The sequence below is a fragment of the Anomaloglossus baeobatrachus genome, chromosome 1 (assembly GCF_048569485.1).
Source record: "Anomaloglossus baeobatrachus isolate aAnoBae1 chromosome 1, aAnoBae1.hap1, whole genome shotgun sequence".
NCBI classification, from domain to species: domain Eukaryota; kingdom Metazoa; phylum Chordata; class Amphibia; order Anura; family Aromobatidae; genus Anomaloglossus; species Anomaloglossus baeobatrachus.
In genome coordinates, this window is record NC_134353.1 from 653,644,653 (window position 1) to 653,661,924 (window position 17,272).

At 48.0% G+C, this 17,272-nt stretch overlaps 1 protein-coding gene across 5 annotated transcripts in view; it reads right to left on the reverse strand.

Annotated features, from left to right (window-relative positions):
• MORC2 (MORC family CW-type zinc finger 2) overlaps positions 1 to 17,272 on the reverse strand; it is a 384,344-nt gene that overhangs the window by 65,627 nt on the left and 301,445 nt on the right. For all 5 annotated transcript variants that reach the window (XM_075319941.1, XM_075319943.1, XM_075319945.1 and 2 more), the window contains one exon: positions 5,031 to 5,204. In XM_075319941.1, coding sequence (XP_075176056.1) covers positions 5,031 to 5,204 — 174 coding nt within the window. The remainder of the gene's footprint in view (positions 1 to 5,030; positions 5,205 to 17,272) is intronic.

The following is a 17,272-nucleotide window of genomic DNA, read 5'->3' on the forward strand; positions in this document are numbered from 1 at the left end:
CTTATACATTTATATTTGATCAGTTATACACACTTGCTGCTTGAGGGGATACAGGTAATTTCCTTGTTTATTGAGGGTTGTGAACAATGTACCTTGTTAGCCTTTGTGCTTTTTAACTGTTTTTAATCTTTGTCTGGTCTACTATTTGCAAATATGTTTCAATAAATCTGGGAATTGTTGGTGATCTCCCTTTTCTGTGGCACATTCTTTTTCGTTCTGCCTCTCTAACATTTCTGCATTAGGTGCAAAAGGGCAAATATCTGTGACATAGGAGATTTGTCCTTGATGTTTGTTCCAGTGGTGCACCAGTCATGCCCTGACTGCCTGGGATACACCGAACAGGGACAAAATCTCCACCTTGAGTTTATCATATTCCTTGGTGTACTGAAAGGTAAGGTCATAATACACTTCTGAGGTTCTCCAGACAGAAATGGAGAAAGAGCCCCCACCCACTGTTTGAGGTAACTTCTCCTGGTCCGCAATCCTCTCGAATACAGTCAAGAATGCCTCGATGTAATCATCCGTTGTCATCTTTTACAACGCCCAGCTTACAGTTTTCCTCAGCTAGACGGTGGTGCTGTTTCCCTGCTGCAGCCAGCCTATGCCAGGAGCTCCATCTACTGCTGGTGCCGCTTCTGCTGTTGTAATTGTTCCTGCTGTTGCTGAAACTGCTGCATCAGGAATTTGTTGGTCTCCTTCTAGGTTTGCTGTTGCTGCTGCTGTTGAATATTGGCCTGGAACAGCTGCTTAACCAGCTCCTCCATTTTATCTGACCATGCCTGCAGCAGTGCGGCTGTTTTTGCCCAGGTCTCTTTTCCACAATCTCCTGTGCTCTTTGGGATCTGTGCCTAAACTCCAAGCACCAATTGTAGGGATTCACTTGCGTTCAGGCAGGTGAGTTCACGAAACCGTAAACAGCTTATTAAATGATCATAAACAGTTCACAGCTCACAAAGCAAGATAACCTCTCCTCAGCAAAACAATATCAAAACAGTTCATGCATCAGGCACATGTGTTCAGGCTCACCAGAAGAGATTAAAGTCCAGACTCCCTTAGACTCTAGCTGAGACTGCCAACACAAGCGGTCTTTTCCTCTCCCACTCCCAGGGTGAAGTATCAGAGACGTTTCCATCTCTACTCCCAGACACTAGTGGAGCAGCACAGCTGCCCTTTAATCCCAGCAGCACCTCCTGGATTGGTGGATGGATCCAGTCCTGGCCAGCTCCTACCAGTTATTCCTAAAACCCAGACTCGAAATCTGGGCCCATTAAATAAATCATATATCCTTGATGTTGCTGCTTTGTACAGCAACATATCTCACAAACTGGGTTTGGTTGCAATCTGCAAATATTTGGAGGATGATGATTCTATATCTGGTCCTCAATGCACATTTCTTTTGTCGGCCATCAATTTCATTCTTACCAACAACGTGTTCACTTTTGAGGACACAGTTTACCATCAAAGAGGCTGCGCGATGGGGACGCGATTCGCACCCAACTATGCCAACTTGTTTATGGGTGCTTTTGAGTCAGTCTTCATCGCGCAGTCCACCTTCTCTAGGGCATTAGCATTTTATCGTAGGTACATCAACGATCTGTTCTTCCTCTGGAAGGGGACTGAGGAGGAAGCTCTCAATTTCGTCACTGATCTCAATGATAACCCCTGGGGCCTCAAATTCACAGCCACAATTTCCGCCAGTGCCCTCCAGTATTTGGACCTTTTGGTATGTTTCGATGAATGGGGAAGAGTGTTCACTTCCACCTATTTCAAACCAGTAGCTGTCAACAGCTATTTGGGATTTGACAGTGCACACCTCCCCAAATGGGTCATCAATGTCCCTTGCGGCCAATACTGGAGGGTGTATAAGAACTGCACCAGAGATTCGGATTTCTTCCAAGAATCCACCGTCTTGAAAAAAGGTTTCCTACGGAAAGGGTATCCTCTGAAACTTTTACAAGATGCGTTCAGGAAACTAGAGGTTTTCATGCATTGAGAAGATAAATGCGTCAAAAAAGATACAAAGGGGACACCAGATTTTGGTAAATGGAGTTTGGTAACCACGTTTTGTTGATCCAGAAAAGTCATTCAAGATCTATTAAATAAATTCTGGTTCGTTCTTAGGGGCGATCCTATACTTTCAAAAAATTTATCAGGTAAACCTATAATCATTTATAGAAAGAACAAATGTTTGTGTAATATGATAGTCCTCAGCAACATATCAAGGAAATCTGTTCCAAACAAAGCTAATAATCATAGTAGCAACAATCGTGACGGGGACATTTTTTGGCTGCTACCCTTGTGGTACGCCAAAATGTCTCTGCTGTGACTTTATTGTTAAAGGAGGCAAATCCTTCACTTCATATACCACTGGTGTGACCTATCCCATCAATCATAACATGAATTGCCAATCTATGTATGTAGTCTATCTTTTGGAATGCACATGCGGCATTCAATATGGAGGCCGCACTGTGCAAATCATGCATGCTCGACTTAAACATAGGCATAATATTCGGACAGGCCATCAATTGCATAGTCTGTCTAAATGTTATAGAATTTTTTTTTTAATAGAGACCCTAAATTAATGAAACTCACTATTAGGCCGGGGCCACACGGGGGACTACTGCGATCCATGCATGACACTCGGCTCACGCTGGCAGCACAGCGGGAGCCGAGTGTCACTGCGACTGAGGTCAGATTGTGCGATAGGCCACAGCTGCGGGGTGCGGGCCGGCTCTGAGGAGGGGCGGTCCGGTGCTGCGGAGAGGAGGGATTTATCTCCCTCTCTCCTTCGTTGCCGGCTTTTGCCATTCTCGCTCTGCACTCGCAAACACCGGTGTTCTGTGAGTGCAGTGCGATTTTTCTCTCGCCCCATAGACTTGAATGGGTGCAAGAGAAACAAGGATTGCATTGCACCCACAGCATGCTGCAACTATTTTCTCGGTCCGATTAGGGCTGAGAAAAAAAAATGCTCATGGGTGCTGGCACATAGGTTAATATTGTTCCGAGTGAAATGTGAGGTTTTATCGCATTCCACTAGCTCCGATTTTCATGCCGTGTGTCTTAGGATTGCTGACACGGATCCTGACCGTTTGAATAGCTTAAAAAAGAAAGCTTCTAGATCTTTAAGTTGGGGACGTTAGCGGCCGAGGGACATAATCTTACCATCGATAACGTTGCCAAACACTAATTATAATTTTTCCACTATTGGGGGTCACATCAATTGTGGTTTTCTCCCCAATTGGTTTCATTAGGGTTATTAGGGTTGCTGTGAAAGTTGGTTCTGGCTGTATAGGTTCTATGTAAGCATTTTTAGGTTAATGCATGTAAGGTGGTGACATGAACATTCGTGGACTTTTTTTATGATGTGGACGTGTCAGCATGTCCTCACCTTTTCTTTCTTTTAATTGTGTTTCGTTTAATTTTAATCATCAGATTCTTTGTCTATGTATATATACTTATCAGCATTTTAAAGGTTAATCCTGCATCCAATTTTGGTTGGGCATGTCATCCAATCGCTGTGGATTTCTGGTTACATATGTCACTTCCTTACTCTTACCCTCTAACTACCTGATGAAGACAACAAAAGCTGTTGAAACGCGTAGTGGCCATTAAAGGGCTATTAATAATAAAAGGTTTGTTTGTTGAACCCCCTCAGCAAATTCCCTCTTGTTTTCTAGCGCTCCATCTGACCGCTACCTTGCTTTCTTCTCATTAAAAAAAAATCAATTAGAGCTAGTAGTGCTGGAGCTTTCTATCCGGGTTTTAAATCACCGAGGCTAGAGGCACCTCAATGACACATCTACTCATTCAGGACTTTTCCAACTGCCATCTTATATATTGGACAATTTTTTCCTCACTCTTTGTTTTGTGTTTTTTGTTTATGTCGTTTCAGTTTTTAGGGTTTTTTTTTTTTACACGTTGTTCGTCCATGGGACTTTAACTTTCATTTCTCCGATCACTGTTCTGACGCATTGCAATACATTAGAGCTGTCAGTGTCACACAGACAAAATGCCTTTCAGACACTGCTTACAGCAGAACCTAACAGGCCAACCGTAGCTGAGAGTCCAGGATGTTATCATTTTAGCAGCCTGCGATCATAGCGCAGGGGTGCAGATACGTTGGGAGAGGGAACCCCTCCCTCTCTCTCCTAACCTTCTAAATGCTGTAAACGCAATTGAACACAACATTATCAGTGTTAAACAGCAAAGGCCAGTGTGAGCACCAGCCCTGGCTGTTACAGCAGGAGCTAGGCTGTCACTTAAGCCATGCTCCAATCGAATGGGCACGGATCCTGTGCCCGCATAATCACCATGAGATACCTGGACGTCCATTTCCAAAAACGCAGTGCAAAGTAATGTGTAAACAGTACATCTTATGTCAGGAAGGGGTAAAACAACAGTTTCAAGTATTTGAAGCAGCACATCCGATCGACTCCTCCTCTCTCCACTCAGAGAAAACAGAATTTATATTTTGCTCATAATGGTAAATAAGCAAGTGTCAGGAATTTTATAGTCAGCCCTTCAACACTAACTAAATCACTTCCATTTGCAAAGGAAGCAAATTGGATAATGAGAGAAAGTTCACATGTGGAAGATGTATTGCAGACATTTCTGCGATTGTTCACATGTATAGAATGGATTTTCAGAGTCGTTTCTGCAGCATATGTATGGATTTCTACAAAGCATATTCAAATAAATCAGACTGTTAAATGCTAATATGGAAAGCTACTATACACAATGCCAATATATGCAATCATTCCTCAAACAATGGTCTGGAAGATATTACTTTAGCGGACTATACACATATGCCCCATGTATTTACTGTGGAATTTCAAGAGCAGCATACAAATATGCTACAGGTAAAATCTGGAGGTGAACATTTTCACATTTTGTTGTAGATCAGTTCCACAGAATATTTTATACATACCAAGAATTAAGATTTAGGGATTAGCGCAATCCAGAGACTTATATCATCAATGCAGGTAACTGAGAAACGTTAATGTAAAATGATAAGATTACAGTTTATTTACCTTTACTTCTTCAGTCTGCTCTTTTTTCTCACGTTTCACAACCACTAGCTTAGCTTGCTTAGCCTTTTCAGGTTTCCTTAAGATGACTGGCTCCTCCTCTTCCTCCTCCTCGTCCTCATCGTCATCGTCATCCTCTATTATCGGTGGTGCACTTCTCTTTCTCACACTACTTATCTGAATGTGGATTCAAACAAACAAGTAAAATATAATAAAATAAAAGGATATTTGCTCTTAGAGGATGAAGATTTTTATTAATTGGCTTGTATCATCATCATTGACAGGGTTATGGGAGATTCAGTGAGCTGACCACTCCGGCAACTGATTGGCTGCAGGATCAGGTTGTCAGAATGTTATAATTTCAAGTTAACTGGAGGGCATTGGAATGGCAGCAGATTTCTATGGTATTTTATTTCACCACAGTAGCTTCCATTAATTACCCTGTAAACAACTAAGTCAGACCCCTTCTCTGTTTAACCATCAGCCCCCTTCGCTTTACGTTTAATGGTTTTCCCCATGAACAAAGTTAATTTTAAAGTTGATTTTATTCAATAGTTCTTGGAATAATAAATTTCCACAATTGGATGTTTAACCCCTTAACGACCGTGGGCAGTAAAATTACATCATAGCAGTCATAGTGTTAATCTCCCCTGGCTGCTGCCGGCAGCTAGGGGAGATCGGCGCACATCTCAGCTGATTTGTACAGCTGAGATGTCTGCCTGCTAGGCACGAGTGGAATCGCTATCCGCTCGTGCCTTTTAACCCCTTAAATGGCCCCTTAAATGGCGTGGTCAATATGTGACAGCGCCATTATAATAGCGATAGCGCTATAACTTTACTCACAGGCCTCCTCCAGAAGTCACGTGACGTGATCACGTCGATCCGGTGGTTGTCATGGTAGCACAGGGTCATGTGATGACTCCTGTGCTACCATGACTAAGGTCCAGTGTTAAAAAAAAAAAAAAAAAAAACCCCACAGCCGAGCGCTGCTTGTTACCAGACATGATCATTTCTCCCGGCCTCAGCAGTGCTGCTCTGATCGGCAGAAATGAATGAGCGATGACAGACTTCTGATCGTTATAGCCCCTTAGGGGAACTAGTAAAATAAAATTTAAAATTTTTTTTTGAAAATTTAAAAATAAAAAAAACACAACAAAATGCAAGTTCAAATCACCCCTCATTCACCCTATTGAAAATTAAAGGGTTAAAAAAAATAAATACACACACATTTGGTATCGCTGCGTTCAAAAACGCCTGATCAAATCTGATCGGTAAACGGCAACAAAATTCCAAACGCCAAAATTACGTTTTTTGGTCGCCACAAATTTTGCGCAAAATGCAATAACAAGCAATCAAAACGTAGCATCTACGCAAAAAAGTACGAAGGTACGGTTTAAACCGTCAGCTCGAGACGCAAAATATAAGCTATCACTGAGCCATAGATCCCAAAAAAATGAGAACATTACAGGTCGCGGAAAATGGCGCAAAATGCACGCCACTTTTTTCGGACAAACTTCTGATTTTTTTAACCCCTTAGATAAAGGTAAACTTATTCATATTTGGTGTCTACGAACTCACATTGACCTGAGGCATCACAGCAACACATCAGTTTTACCATATAGTGAACACAGTGAATAAAATCTCTCAAAAATAATAGCGCAATCGCACTTTTTTTTGCAATTTTTCCTCATTTTGAATTTTTTGCCATTTTCCAGTACACTATATGGTAAAACGCATGGTTTAATTTAAAAGTACAGCCCTCACATGACCATATTGACTGAAAAAAAAAATAAAAGTTACGTCTCTCGGAATAATGGTGCAAAAAAAGAAAAACTGAAAGCGCGAAATCGGACGTCGTGAAGATGTTAAAAAAAATGTCCCTGTGATGAAATAATCTTATATGTGTCCCTGCTATGTAATGTGTAATGGCCATGTGTGACCGTTCAGGGACATGGTTGGATCATACCACATCTCCTGGGCAGGGGAGAAAGCAAAATAATAAACAAATAAAACAGCATGGAATCACAGCAAATTCTTTTTGTGAGGTAAAGCATTTCCCTGCTTGTTTTTTTTAAAAAAATGTTTTACCTCAAAGAAAGAATAATTTGAGAGCTCATTCTGTAATGTTCCATGAACGGTCTGAAACAGCCATTACACAGAACATAGCACGGACATATACACAAGATTATCTCAGCACAGGAACATCTTTTTTTTTTTTTTTTTTTTTTAACACATCCAATTGTGGAAATTATTATTATTCCAAGATCGAATGATGAAAATGAAAAAAGAGAATTTTGTTACTTACCGTAAATTCTTTTTCTTATAGTTCCGTATTGGGAGACCCAGACCATGGGTGTTTAGCTTCTGCCTCCGGAGGACACACAAAGTACTACACTTAAAAGTGTAGCTCCTCCCTCTGAGCTTATACACCCCCTGGTGAGCAGACCCAGCCAGTTTAGTGCAAAAGCTGAAGGAGAATAGCCACCCACAAGTAGAACAGAGCAAGAGCCGGAACAACCGGAGACTCTGTCCACGACAACAGCCGGTGATAACACGCGGAACAAGAAATTGCCAACAGGCAACAGGGAGGGAGCTGGGTCTCCCAATACGGAACTATAAGAAAAAGAATTTACGGTAAGTAAACAAAATTCTCTTTTTCTTTATCGTTCCTATGGGAGACCCAGACCATGGGACGTTCCAAAGCAGTCCCTGGGTGGGAAAGAAACAGTATAAACTAAGAAGTAGGCAGAACCTAACTTCACAAATGGGCGACAGCCGCCTGAAGGATGCGTCTGCCCAAGCTCGCATCTGCCGAAGTATGAGCATGCACTTGGTAGTGCTTCGAAAAGGTATGCAGGCTAGTCCAAGTGGCAGCCTGACAGACTTGTTGAGCCGTAGCCTAGTGCCTAAAAGCCCAAGAGGCACCGACAGCTCTGGTCGAATGTGCCTTGATCCCCGGCGGGGGAGGCACCTGAGTACTCTGGTAGGCGTCCGAAATGGTCGATCTAATCCAACGGGCTAAAGGTCGGCTTAGAAGCCGAGAGACCCTTGCGCCGACCTGTGGTCAGTACAAAAAGAGAAGCGCACCGCCTAAGTGCAGCGGTGCGAGACACATAGATCCGGAGAGCACGCACCAGATCCAGAGTATGCAGCGCTTTTTCAAAGCGATGAACAGGAGCCGGACAAAAGGAAGGTAGGGTAATGTCCTGGTTAAGGTGGAAAGGAGAGACCACCTTAGGAAGAAAGTCCGGAGTCGGACGGAGAACCACCTTGTCATGATGAAAAACCAAAAAAGGTGACTCCGAAGAGAGCGCAGCCAAATCAGAGACTCTCCTGAGGGAAGTTATGGCCATCAGAAAGGCCACTTTCTGTGAAAGACGATACAAGGAAACCTCCCTAAGAGGTTCAAAGGGGGGTTTCTGCAAAACCGTGAGAACCAAATTAAGGTCCCAGGGATCCAAGGGCCGCCGGTAGGGCGGAATGATGTGAGACGCGCCCTGCATGAAGGTGCGGACCTGAGCCAGCCGAGCGAGACGTCGCTGGAACAGGACTGACAGAGCTGAGACTTGTCCCTTGAGAGAGTTGAGGGACAGTCCTAGCTGCAGACCGGACTGTAGAAAAGACAGAAGGGTCGGCAAGGAGAAAGGCCAAGGAGGATGGTCGGTAGAGCGACACCAGGACAGGAAAATTCTCCAAGTCCTGTGATAGATCTTAGCGGAGGAAGACTTACGGGCCCGAGTCATAGTGGAGATGACTTCAGGAGGAATACCAGAAGCCGTCAAAATCCAGGACTCAAGAGCCACGCCGTCAATTTGAGAGCCGCAGAATTCAGACGGAAAAACGGAGCTTGCGAGAGAAGGTCTGGACGGTCCGGGAGATGCCACGGCACCTCTACGGACAGATGGAGCAGGTCTTGGTACCAAGCTCGCCTGGGCCAGTCCGGAGCAATGAGGATGACCCGACGGCCCTCCATTCTGATCTTGCGCAGGACTCTGGGCAAGAGAGCTAGAGGGGGAAACACGTAGGACAGACGAAACTGGGACCAGTCTTGAACCAGAGCGTCCGCGGCGAATGCCTGAGGATCGTGGGAGCGAGCCACGTAAACAGGAACCTTGTTGTTGTGACGGGATGCCATTAGGTCCACGTCCGGAGTGCCCCATTTGCGGCAGATTGACTGAAACACTGCCGGGTGCAGAGACCACTCGCCACCGTCCACAGTTTGACGGCTGAGATAATCTGCCTCCCAGTTTTCCACACCTGGGATGTGGACTGCGGATATGGTGGACCCAGAGTCCTCCACCAATTGAAGGATGCATTGTACCTCCAACATTGCCAGGCGGCTGCGTGTCCCGCCTTGGTGATTGATGTAGGCAACCGCTGTCGCGTTGTCTGACTGGACTCGAATGTGCTTGCCCGCCAACAGGTGGTGAAAAGCTAGGAGAGCTAGAAGCACAGCTCTGGTCTCCAGCACATTGATTGAAAGGTCGGACGGAGTCCAAGTGCCCTGCGCTCTGTGGTGGAGACATACCGCTCCCCAGCCGGATAGACTGGCATCCGTGGTGAGGATCACCCAGGACGGGGCCAGGAAGGAGCGCCCCTGGGATAGAGAGAGGGGCCGAAGCCACCACTGAAGAGAGCTCCTGGTCTGTGGCGACAGAGCCACTAACCTGTGTAAGGAGGAAGGCCGCTTGTCCCAACAGCGGAGAATGTCCAGCTGCAGGGGGCGCAGATGAAACTAGGCAAATGGGACAGCTTCTATTGACGCCACCATTTGACCCAGCACCTGCATCAGACGCCTGAGGGAAGAACGGCGGGGCCTCAGCAGAGAGCGCACTGCCAGTTGGAGAGACTGCTGTTTGACTAAGGGCAACTTCACAAGTGCCGGCAAAGTCTCGAACTGCATCCCTAGGTACGTGAGACTCTGGGTCGGAGTCAGAGTGGATTTGGGCAGGTTGACCAGCCACCCGAATTGGGCTAGAGTTGTGAGAGTGAGCGAGACACTCCGCTGACAGTCTGCGGTGGATGAAGCCTTGACTAGAAGGTCGTCCAGGTAAGGAATCACTGCCAACCCCTGTAGGTGCAGAACCGCAATCACTGCTGCCATGACCTTGGTGAATACCTGAGGGGCTGTGGCCAACCCGAAGGGGAGAGCCACAAATTGGAAATGATCTTCTCCGATTGCAAAATGTAGCCAACGCTGGTGTGAAACAGCAATTGGCACATGCAGATAGGCATCTCTGAGGTCGATGGACGCTAGGAAATCCCCTTGGGTCATTGAGGCAATGACTGATCGCAGAGACTCCATGCGAAAGTGCCGCACCTGAACATGCTTGTTGAGAAGCTGGAGATCCAGGATAGGTCGGAATGTACCGTCCTTTTTGGGGACTAGGAAGAGATTTGAGTAGAAACCTCTGAACCGTTCCCGGGCGGGAACTGGTACACTTACTCCGTTGGCCTGCAAGGATGCCACGGCCTGTGAGAAGGCGGCGGCCTTGGAGCAGGGGGGGGTTGAGAGAAAAAAAATCTGTTTGGCGGACTGGAAGAGAATTCTATCTGTAGCCGTGGGAGATTATATCTCTCACCCACTGATCGGAGACGTGTTGAAACCAAGCATCGCCAAAGTGGGAGAGCCTGCCACCGACCAAGGACGTTGGTGGGGTGGGCAGATAGTCACGAGGAGGCTGCCTTAGTGGCAGCACCTCCTGCGGTCTTCTGTGGACGCGCTTTTGGACGCCAGTTGGATTTCTGGTCCTTGGCTGAGTTAGTGGACGAGGCCGAGGGCTTAGAGGACGACCAGTTGGAGGAACGAAAGGAACGAAACCTCGACTGATTCCTACCCTGGGCAGGTTTCCTGGCTTTGGTTTGTGGCATGGAAGTACTCTTCCCGCCAGTAGCTTCCTTAATAATTTCATCCAGCTGTTCTCCGAACAGCCGGGACCCAGCAAAAGGGAGCCCAGCAAGGTACTTCTTAGAAGAAGCATCTGCCTTCCACTCTCGAAGCCACAAGATCCTACGGATAGCGAGGGAATTAGCCGAAGCCACCGCAGTGTGGTGAGAAGCCTCCAGCATGGCAGACATGGCATAGGAGGAAAAAGCCGAAGCTTGGGAAGTCAAGGTAACCATTTCGGGCATAGATTCCCTGGTGAGGGAATGCATCTCCTCCAGAGAAGCAGATATGGCTTTGAGAGCCCACACTGCTGCAAAAGTCGGGGAAAAGGAGGCCCCCGCCGCTTCATATACGGATTTGGCCAGAAGGTCAATCTGGTGGTCAGTGGAATCCTTAACAACGGTCCGGGCTGAGAGCCTAGACACCTTTGGGGACTGAGCCCACTCCTTGACCACCTCAGGTGGGAAGGGAAAACGGTCATCAGAACCAAGCTTTGGGAAGCGCTTGTCAGGACAGGCCCTGGGCTTGGACACAGCGGCCTTAAAACTGGAGTGGTTAAAGAACACACTTTTTGCTCTCTTAGGCGAGGTAAACTGGTGCTTTTCTGCCAGAGAGGGTTGCTCCTCTGATACTGGCGGATTGAGATCCAGTACAGAGTTAATGGAAGCAATCAAGTCACTAAAATCTGAGTCACTTTCGGACAGATCAATGGGGTACATGGAGATAGCCTCCGAACCCCTTGTAAAGGCATCCTCCTCATCCTGTGAGTCCGCTCTTGAATCAGAGCCGCGGGAGGAGGAAGGAGAGGGCACCATACGTCTCTTCTCAGGAGGACGGGGTCTGAGATCTGAGGATGAATCCTCTGTGAGCTCCGGTCCTGAGAGAGACCTAGCAGCAGAGGCACCCTGTGAGGGGGGCTGATGCAGATTCAGCAAAGTCCTGGACAGAAGTCCCATGGACTCAGCAAAAGACTGGGAGATAGACCTAGAAAAGGATTCTACCCAAGCCGGGGGGTTCAGCCACAGGAGCAGGAGCAGCCTGAGAGACCACTGGGGGTGAGACTCCAGGCTGTGGCACCGCCAAAGAGCAGGCATCACAATGTGGATAGGTGCTCGGTTCAAGCAGCAGGAGCTTACATGCAGCGCATACAGAGTAAAGCTTTGGAGCCTTGCTCCTCGTGTGAGACATGCTGCTGAAGTGGGGGCTCTGCCAGAGAATGAACCCCAGAGAGTATATCAGAGGTCCACAACCAGAACCGGTTGTGGCTTACCAGACCGCTGTGCTGTGCAGAGCGGTGTTGTGTGCCCTCCAGATCCCGAAGCCCGGACCCCCAACACCAGCACCTCAGCAGGGATGCAGAACGCAGACCAGCGCTGAGTGAAACGCTGAGAAAATGGCCGCCGGAGCGAAGAGAGGGGGCGTGACTAGCAGGAAGAGCGGGATCTGGAGGGCCATAGAGACCTACAGGGGAGGAGACACGCACAGCAGTGGGAAGTGTCCCTCCCTTGTGCAGAACGGCCGCCGGGAGGAGCCGCGCTGTCCCTCTGCATGAGTGACATGTGAGGGCAGTGAAAACGAAACTAGGCCTCCGGCGAAGCCTGGGCCTAAATTTGAGCGGCGAGGCCGACGAGCAGGCACCATCGGCGCGGTTCTCGGGCGATAGCTAGAGAACCCGCCGGAAATGTCAGTAAATACAACAAGCACACTCTCCCCAAACAATACAGCACAGGGACCCCCAAATATAAACGCCTCAGGTACTTAGCTGCTGAGACGCAGGGCCAGGTCCCTGGGGATGAGTGCTCCGGTCCAGCAGGGTCCTGAAGGGCTGCGGATGGAGACCGGTCTCTTGCCAGGCATGGAGACCATGCTGGCTCCCACTTCAAGCCAGAGCCCAGGAGGGATGGTGAAGGAGCACGGCATGTAAGGCTCCAGCCTAGGAATCAACCTTACAACACCGCCGACACAGTGGGGTGAGAAGGGACATGCCGGGGGTCCAGACGTGGACCCGCAGTTCTTCAAACTCATTCCAAAAGGGAAAAAATCATATGAGAATGCATGTGTGGATGTATGCCTCCTGAACACAAAGCAATAAACTGGCTGGGTCTGCTCACCAGGGGGTGTATAAGCTCAGAGGGAGGAGCTACACTTTTAAGTGTAGTACTTTGTGTGTCCTCCGGAGGCAGAAGCTAAACACCCATGGTCTGGGTCTCCCAAAGGAACGATAAAGAAAATGAACTTTGCGAAACAACCCCTTAGGATGCTAAGTGTCGTTATATAACATTTCAGGCACAATGAAACATTTTTGTTAGTCAAAGAAACCGGAAGGTTCCATCTATTAATGGGCAAAACATGCTTACCTCTCATTAATTTGTTACCTGACATAGTAAAGTAAGTATACGTTCATGTAGTAGTGGTAGAGTAACAATGGCACCACAAAAGCCACAGAATATTAATATATATTAAGCTTTCTTGTAACAATGAAAAACTACCATATTTTTCGTTTTACAAGATGCACCATATTTTAAGATGCACTCCAAATTTAGAGGAAGAAAATAGGAAAATATATTTTTTACTATTTATGTTAAAATGAGCGGTGCATCTTATAATCCTAGTGCATCTTAATCCTAATGCTCACCAGGGGGAAGCGGCTCACGAAGGTCACAGGAGGTCGGTTCTGCGATGCTGCGGGCTCAGAAGAGGGGGTGTTGCGGCTCAGCAATGCTGTGGGCTCAGGGGTGTCGCGGCGGGTGCATTGATCTGCCGGCCAGCTGTGGGTGTGTCACTGCAGTGGAGTGACTCAGGAGGGTCATAGGATGGGGCGTCTCGGTGGCGGGTGCCATTGATCTGACTGTGGGCTCTGTTATATTGCGCGTGGTTGACTAGTTGGACTTCAAGAAAATGGCCACAGAGTCCTATCTGCGCATGCGCCGCCTCTGCGGCCATTTTCTTGAAGTCCATCGTGTCAATTTGCGCATGCGCCGCGTCCGTGGCATTTTCTTGTAGTCCACTGTGTCAACCACAGGAGATTCAATGGAGCCCGTAGTGAGATCAATGCACCCGCCGCCGCAACACCCAGTCATGTGACCCTCTTGAGTCGCTCCACTGCAGTGACACCCCCGCAGTCAGATCAATGCACCTGCCACGGAGACACCCCGTATTATTACCCTCCTGAGCCGCTCCACTGCTCCTCCAAGCCCTCAGTACTTTCGACCCTACCTCCTATGACCTTGCTCCACCACCCTGGTAAGCCATATCCGCATTGTAAGACACACCCCCATTTTACCCCCAATGTTGGAAGGGGGGTGGAGTGTGTCTTATAATTGGGAAAATACGGTAAGTTGCTTTCAACAACTTGTCAACCTACTCTCAATTTTGTAAAACAGTGGCCTTTTTCCATAGAAACATGCTACTACCTCCATTGGCCATTTATTAAGGAATACCGCTATCATGTAACAACAGTACAGAGTTGGATCTAAATAGAAGTAGCATAGTCAATCACATATAAAAATGTGTAATATGAAAAAATGTTCCCAAGGACAAGTTAGAGGACAAGCCTATAAATGCTGCAGGATTTCAGGTTTTTTTAATGTATTTTTTTTTAACCTTTTATTTCAATAAATCATATATATTTTATTACTCAATTATTCTGTGGTTATTCAAATTAGAGTGGTTGTTTCAGGATTTCAGAGACTACATACTTGAAAAATAAATAAAAATTGTAAGTTGTTGCCTTTATTTAAAAAAAAAATGTGTTTCAAGCCCATCAGGGCTCTTAATCAGACATGATTAAGAGCCCTGACGGGCTTTAAACATGTAGGACGCTCTGTATACATTTTCACATCTGACCAACTAATGTTTTTTTTTAATAGTATGAAATAAAGACACTTTTTTATATTTTGGACGAGTTGCTGGATCACTTTTTTTCTGGATCAAGGCTATGAGTAGGATTTTAATTTACCTTTCTTCGGCGCTCCATTGGGAGACCCAGACGATTGGGTGTATAGCACTGCCTCCGGAGGCCACACAAAGCAATTACACTAAAAAGTGTAAGGCCCCTCCCCTTCTGGCTATACACCCCCAGTGGGATCACTGGCTCACCAGTTTTCTGCTTTGTGCGAAGGAGGTCAGACATCCACGCATAGCTCCACTGTTTAGTCAGCAGTAGCTGCTGACTCTATCGGATGGAAGAAAAGAGGGCCCATATGGGGCCCCCAGCATGCTCCCTTCTCACCCCACTTGCGGTTTGTAAGGTTGAGGTACCCATTGCGGGTACGGAGGCTGGAGCCCACATGCTGCTTTCCTTCCCCATCCCCCTGAGGGGCTCTGTGGAAGTGGGATCTTACCGGCCCCCAAACCCTGAGGCCGAGCTCCATCCACAGACCCAGAGACCCTGCTGGAGGAGCTGAGTACAGTCAGGGACAAGGCCCTGCAACGTTCAGGTACTCTGTGTCCCCGCACAGACAGGCCACGCACACTCCAGGCTTGCTGGGTGTGCTAGTGCGCCGGGGGCACTAGCGCTGCGCGCTCGGGTTAGAGTCACTGCAGCTTAGCTGAGTGATTTTATGTCTTGGGAACTACCGCGCCGGCCGCTCCGGGAGCGGCGGCGCCGCTGGGACTTGTAGTGCGCCGGGGACTCGCGCTGCCCGCGCTTTTACGGCGGCAGCGCTCATAAATCTAGTCCCCGGCTTTTGCGGCCTAGCTCTGCTTCGTTCCCGCCCCCACCCTGTCAATCAGGGAAAGGGAGAGACGCTGTTCTATAGCCAGCGCCGAGGGCTGGAGTCTTATTTACATACTCCAGCCCTCTCACTGGGCACAGTGGGGACGCAAGTTTCCCGCTCTTGGTCTCAACACGCCCAGGGCCCGCCCCTCTCCACAGGACGCCGGCAGCCATTCCTGCATGCAGTCTGGCTGGAGAACGGACACAGGCTCTGGGGGACTCAGACAAGGGACTCTGGCGACCACACACCCGCGTTTATGCGGGCGGTAAGCTGCACATAAGTGCTGGCCCCACTAGTGCCACAGTGTTTTTTGGTGCATTTTTTCCCTGTACCATATATATTTATATTGCACTGTACATTCGCTTCTTGGCTTATACCCTACATTGCTCTGAGGAGACAACAACATGTCATCCGCAAAACGCAAGGGTGCCAAGGCACAGGCGGTATGCACTGCTTGTGCCGCATGTGGGGCTAATCTACCGGCAGGTTCCAATGACCCCCATTGTGTGCAATGTTCAATCCCTGTGCCACTTCGGCAGCCAGAGTCTATGGTAGTAGTGGCCCAGGCAGAGACGCCTGTGAACCCTGCCCCGGTGACGGGGACAGAATTTGCAGTTTTTGCTGATAAGATGTCTGTGACTATGACAAAAATCCTGGAAACCTTGCAGTCCAGGCCAGTTTCTCAGACCATGGACACTGCTGTGTCTATGCTCCCCGGTCCCCCTCAGTTGGAACTAATCCGTACTTCAAGGGGGTCCCAGGCATCACAGGCTGAAGACTCTGACTCGGATGACAGTCCCAGGCAGCCTAAGCGGGCTCGCTGGGAAAGACCCTCGCCGTCATCACACTGGTCAGGGTCTCAGCGAGACGAGGCTCTGTATGAGGAGACAGAGATGGGTGATCAGGAATCTAATCCTGACACCGCTCTCAATCTAGATACCCCTGATGGTGACGCTATGGTAAATGACCTTATAGCGGCCATCAATAGACTGTTGGATATTTCTCCCCCAGCCCCTTCAGCAGAGGAGGCAGCTGCACAGCAGGAGAAGTTCCATTTCCGGTATCCTAAGCGTAAATTGAGTACTTTTCTGGACCACTCTGACTTCAGAGAATCAGTCCAGAAACATCATGCTTATCCAGATAAGCGTTTCTCCAAACGTCTTAAGGATACACGTTATCCCTTTCCCCCTGACGTGGTCAAACGCTGGACCCAGTGTCCAAAGGTGGACCCCCAATCTCCAGGCTTGCGGCTAGATCCATAGTTGCAGTGGAAGATGGGGCTTCACTTAAAGATGCCAATGACAGACAGATGGACCTTTGGTTAAAGTCTGTCTATGAAGCTATCGGCGCGTCGTTTGCTCCAGCATTCGCGGCCGTGTGGGCACTCCAAGCTATTTCAGCTGGCCTGGCACAGGTGGACTCTATCATACGTCCAGCAGTGCCGCGAGTAGCGTCCCTAACCTCGCAAATGTCTGCGTTTGCGACTTACGCTATCAACGCTGTCCTGGACTCTACGAGCCGTACCTCAATGGCATCTGCCAACTCTGTGGTTTTGCGCAGAGCCTTGTGGTTAAAGGAATGGAAAGCAGATTCTGCTTCCAAGAAATGTTTAACCAGCTTGCCACTGTCTGGAGACAGAC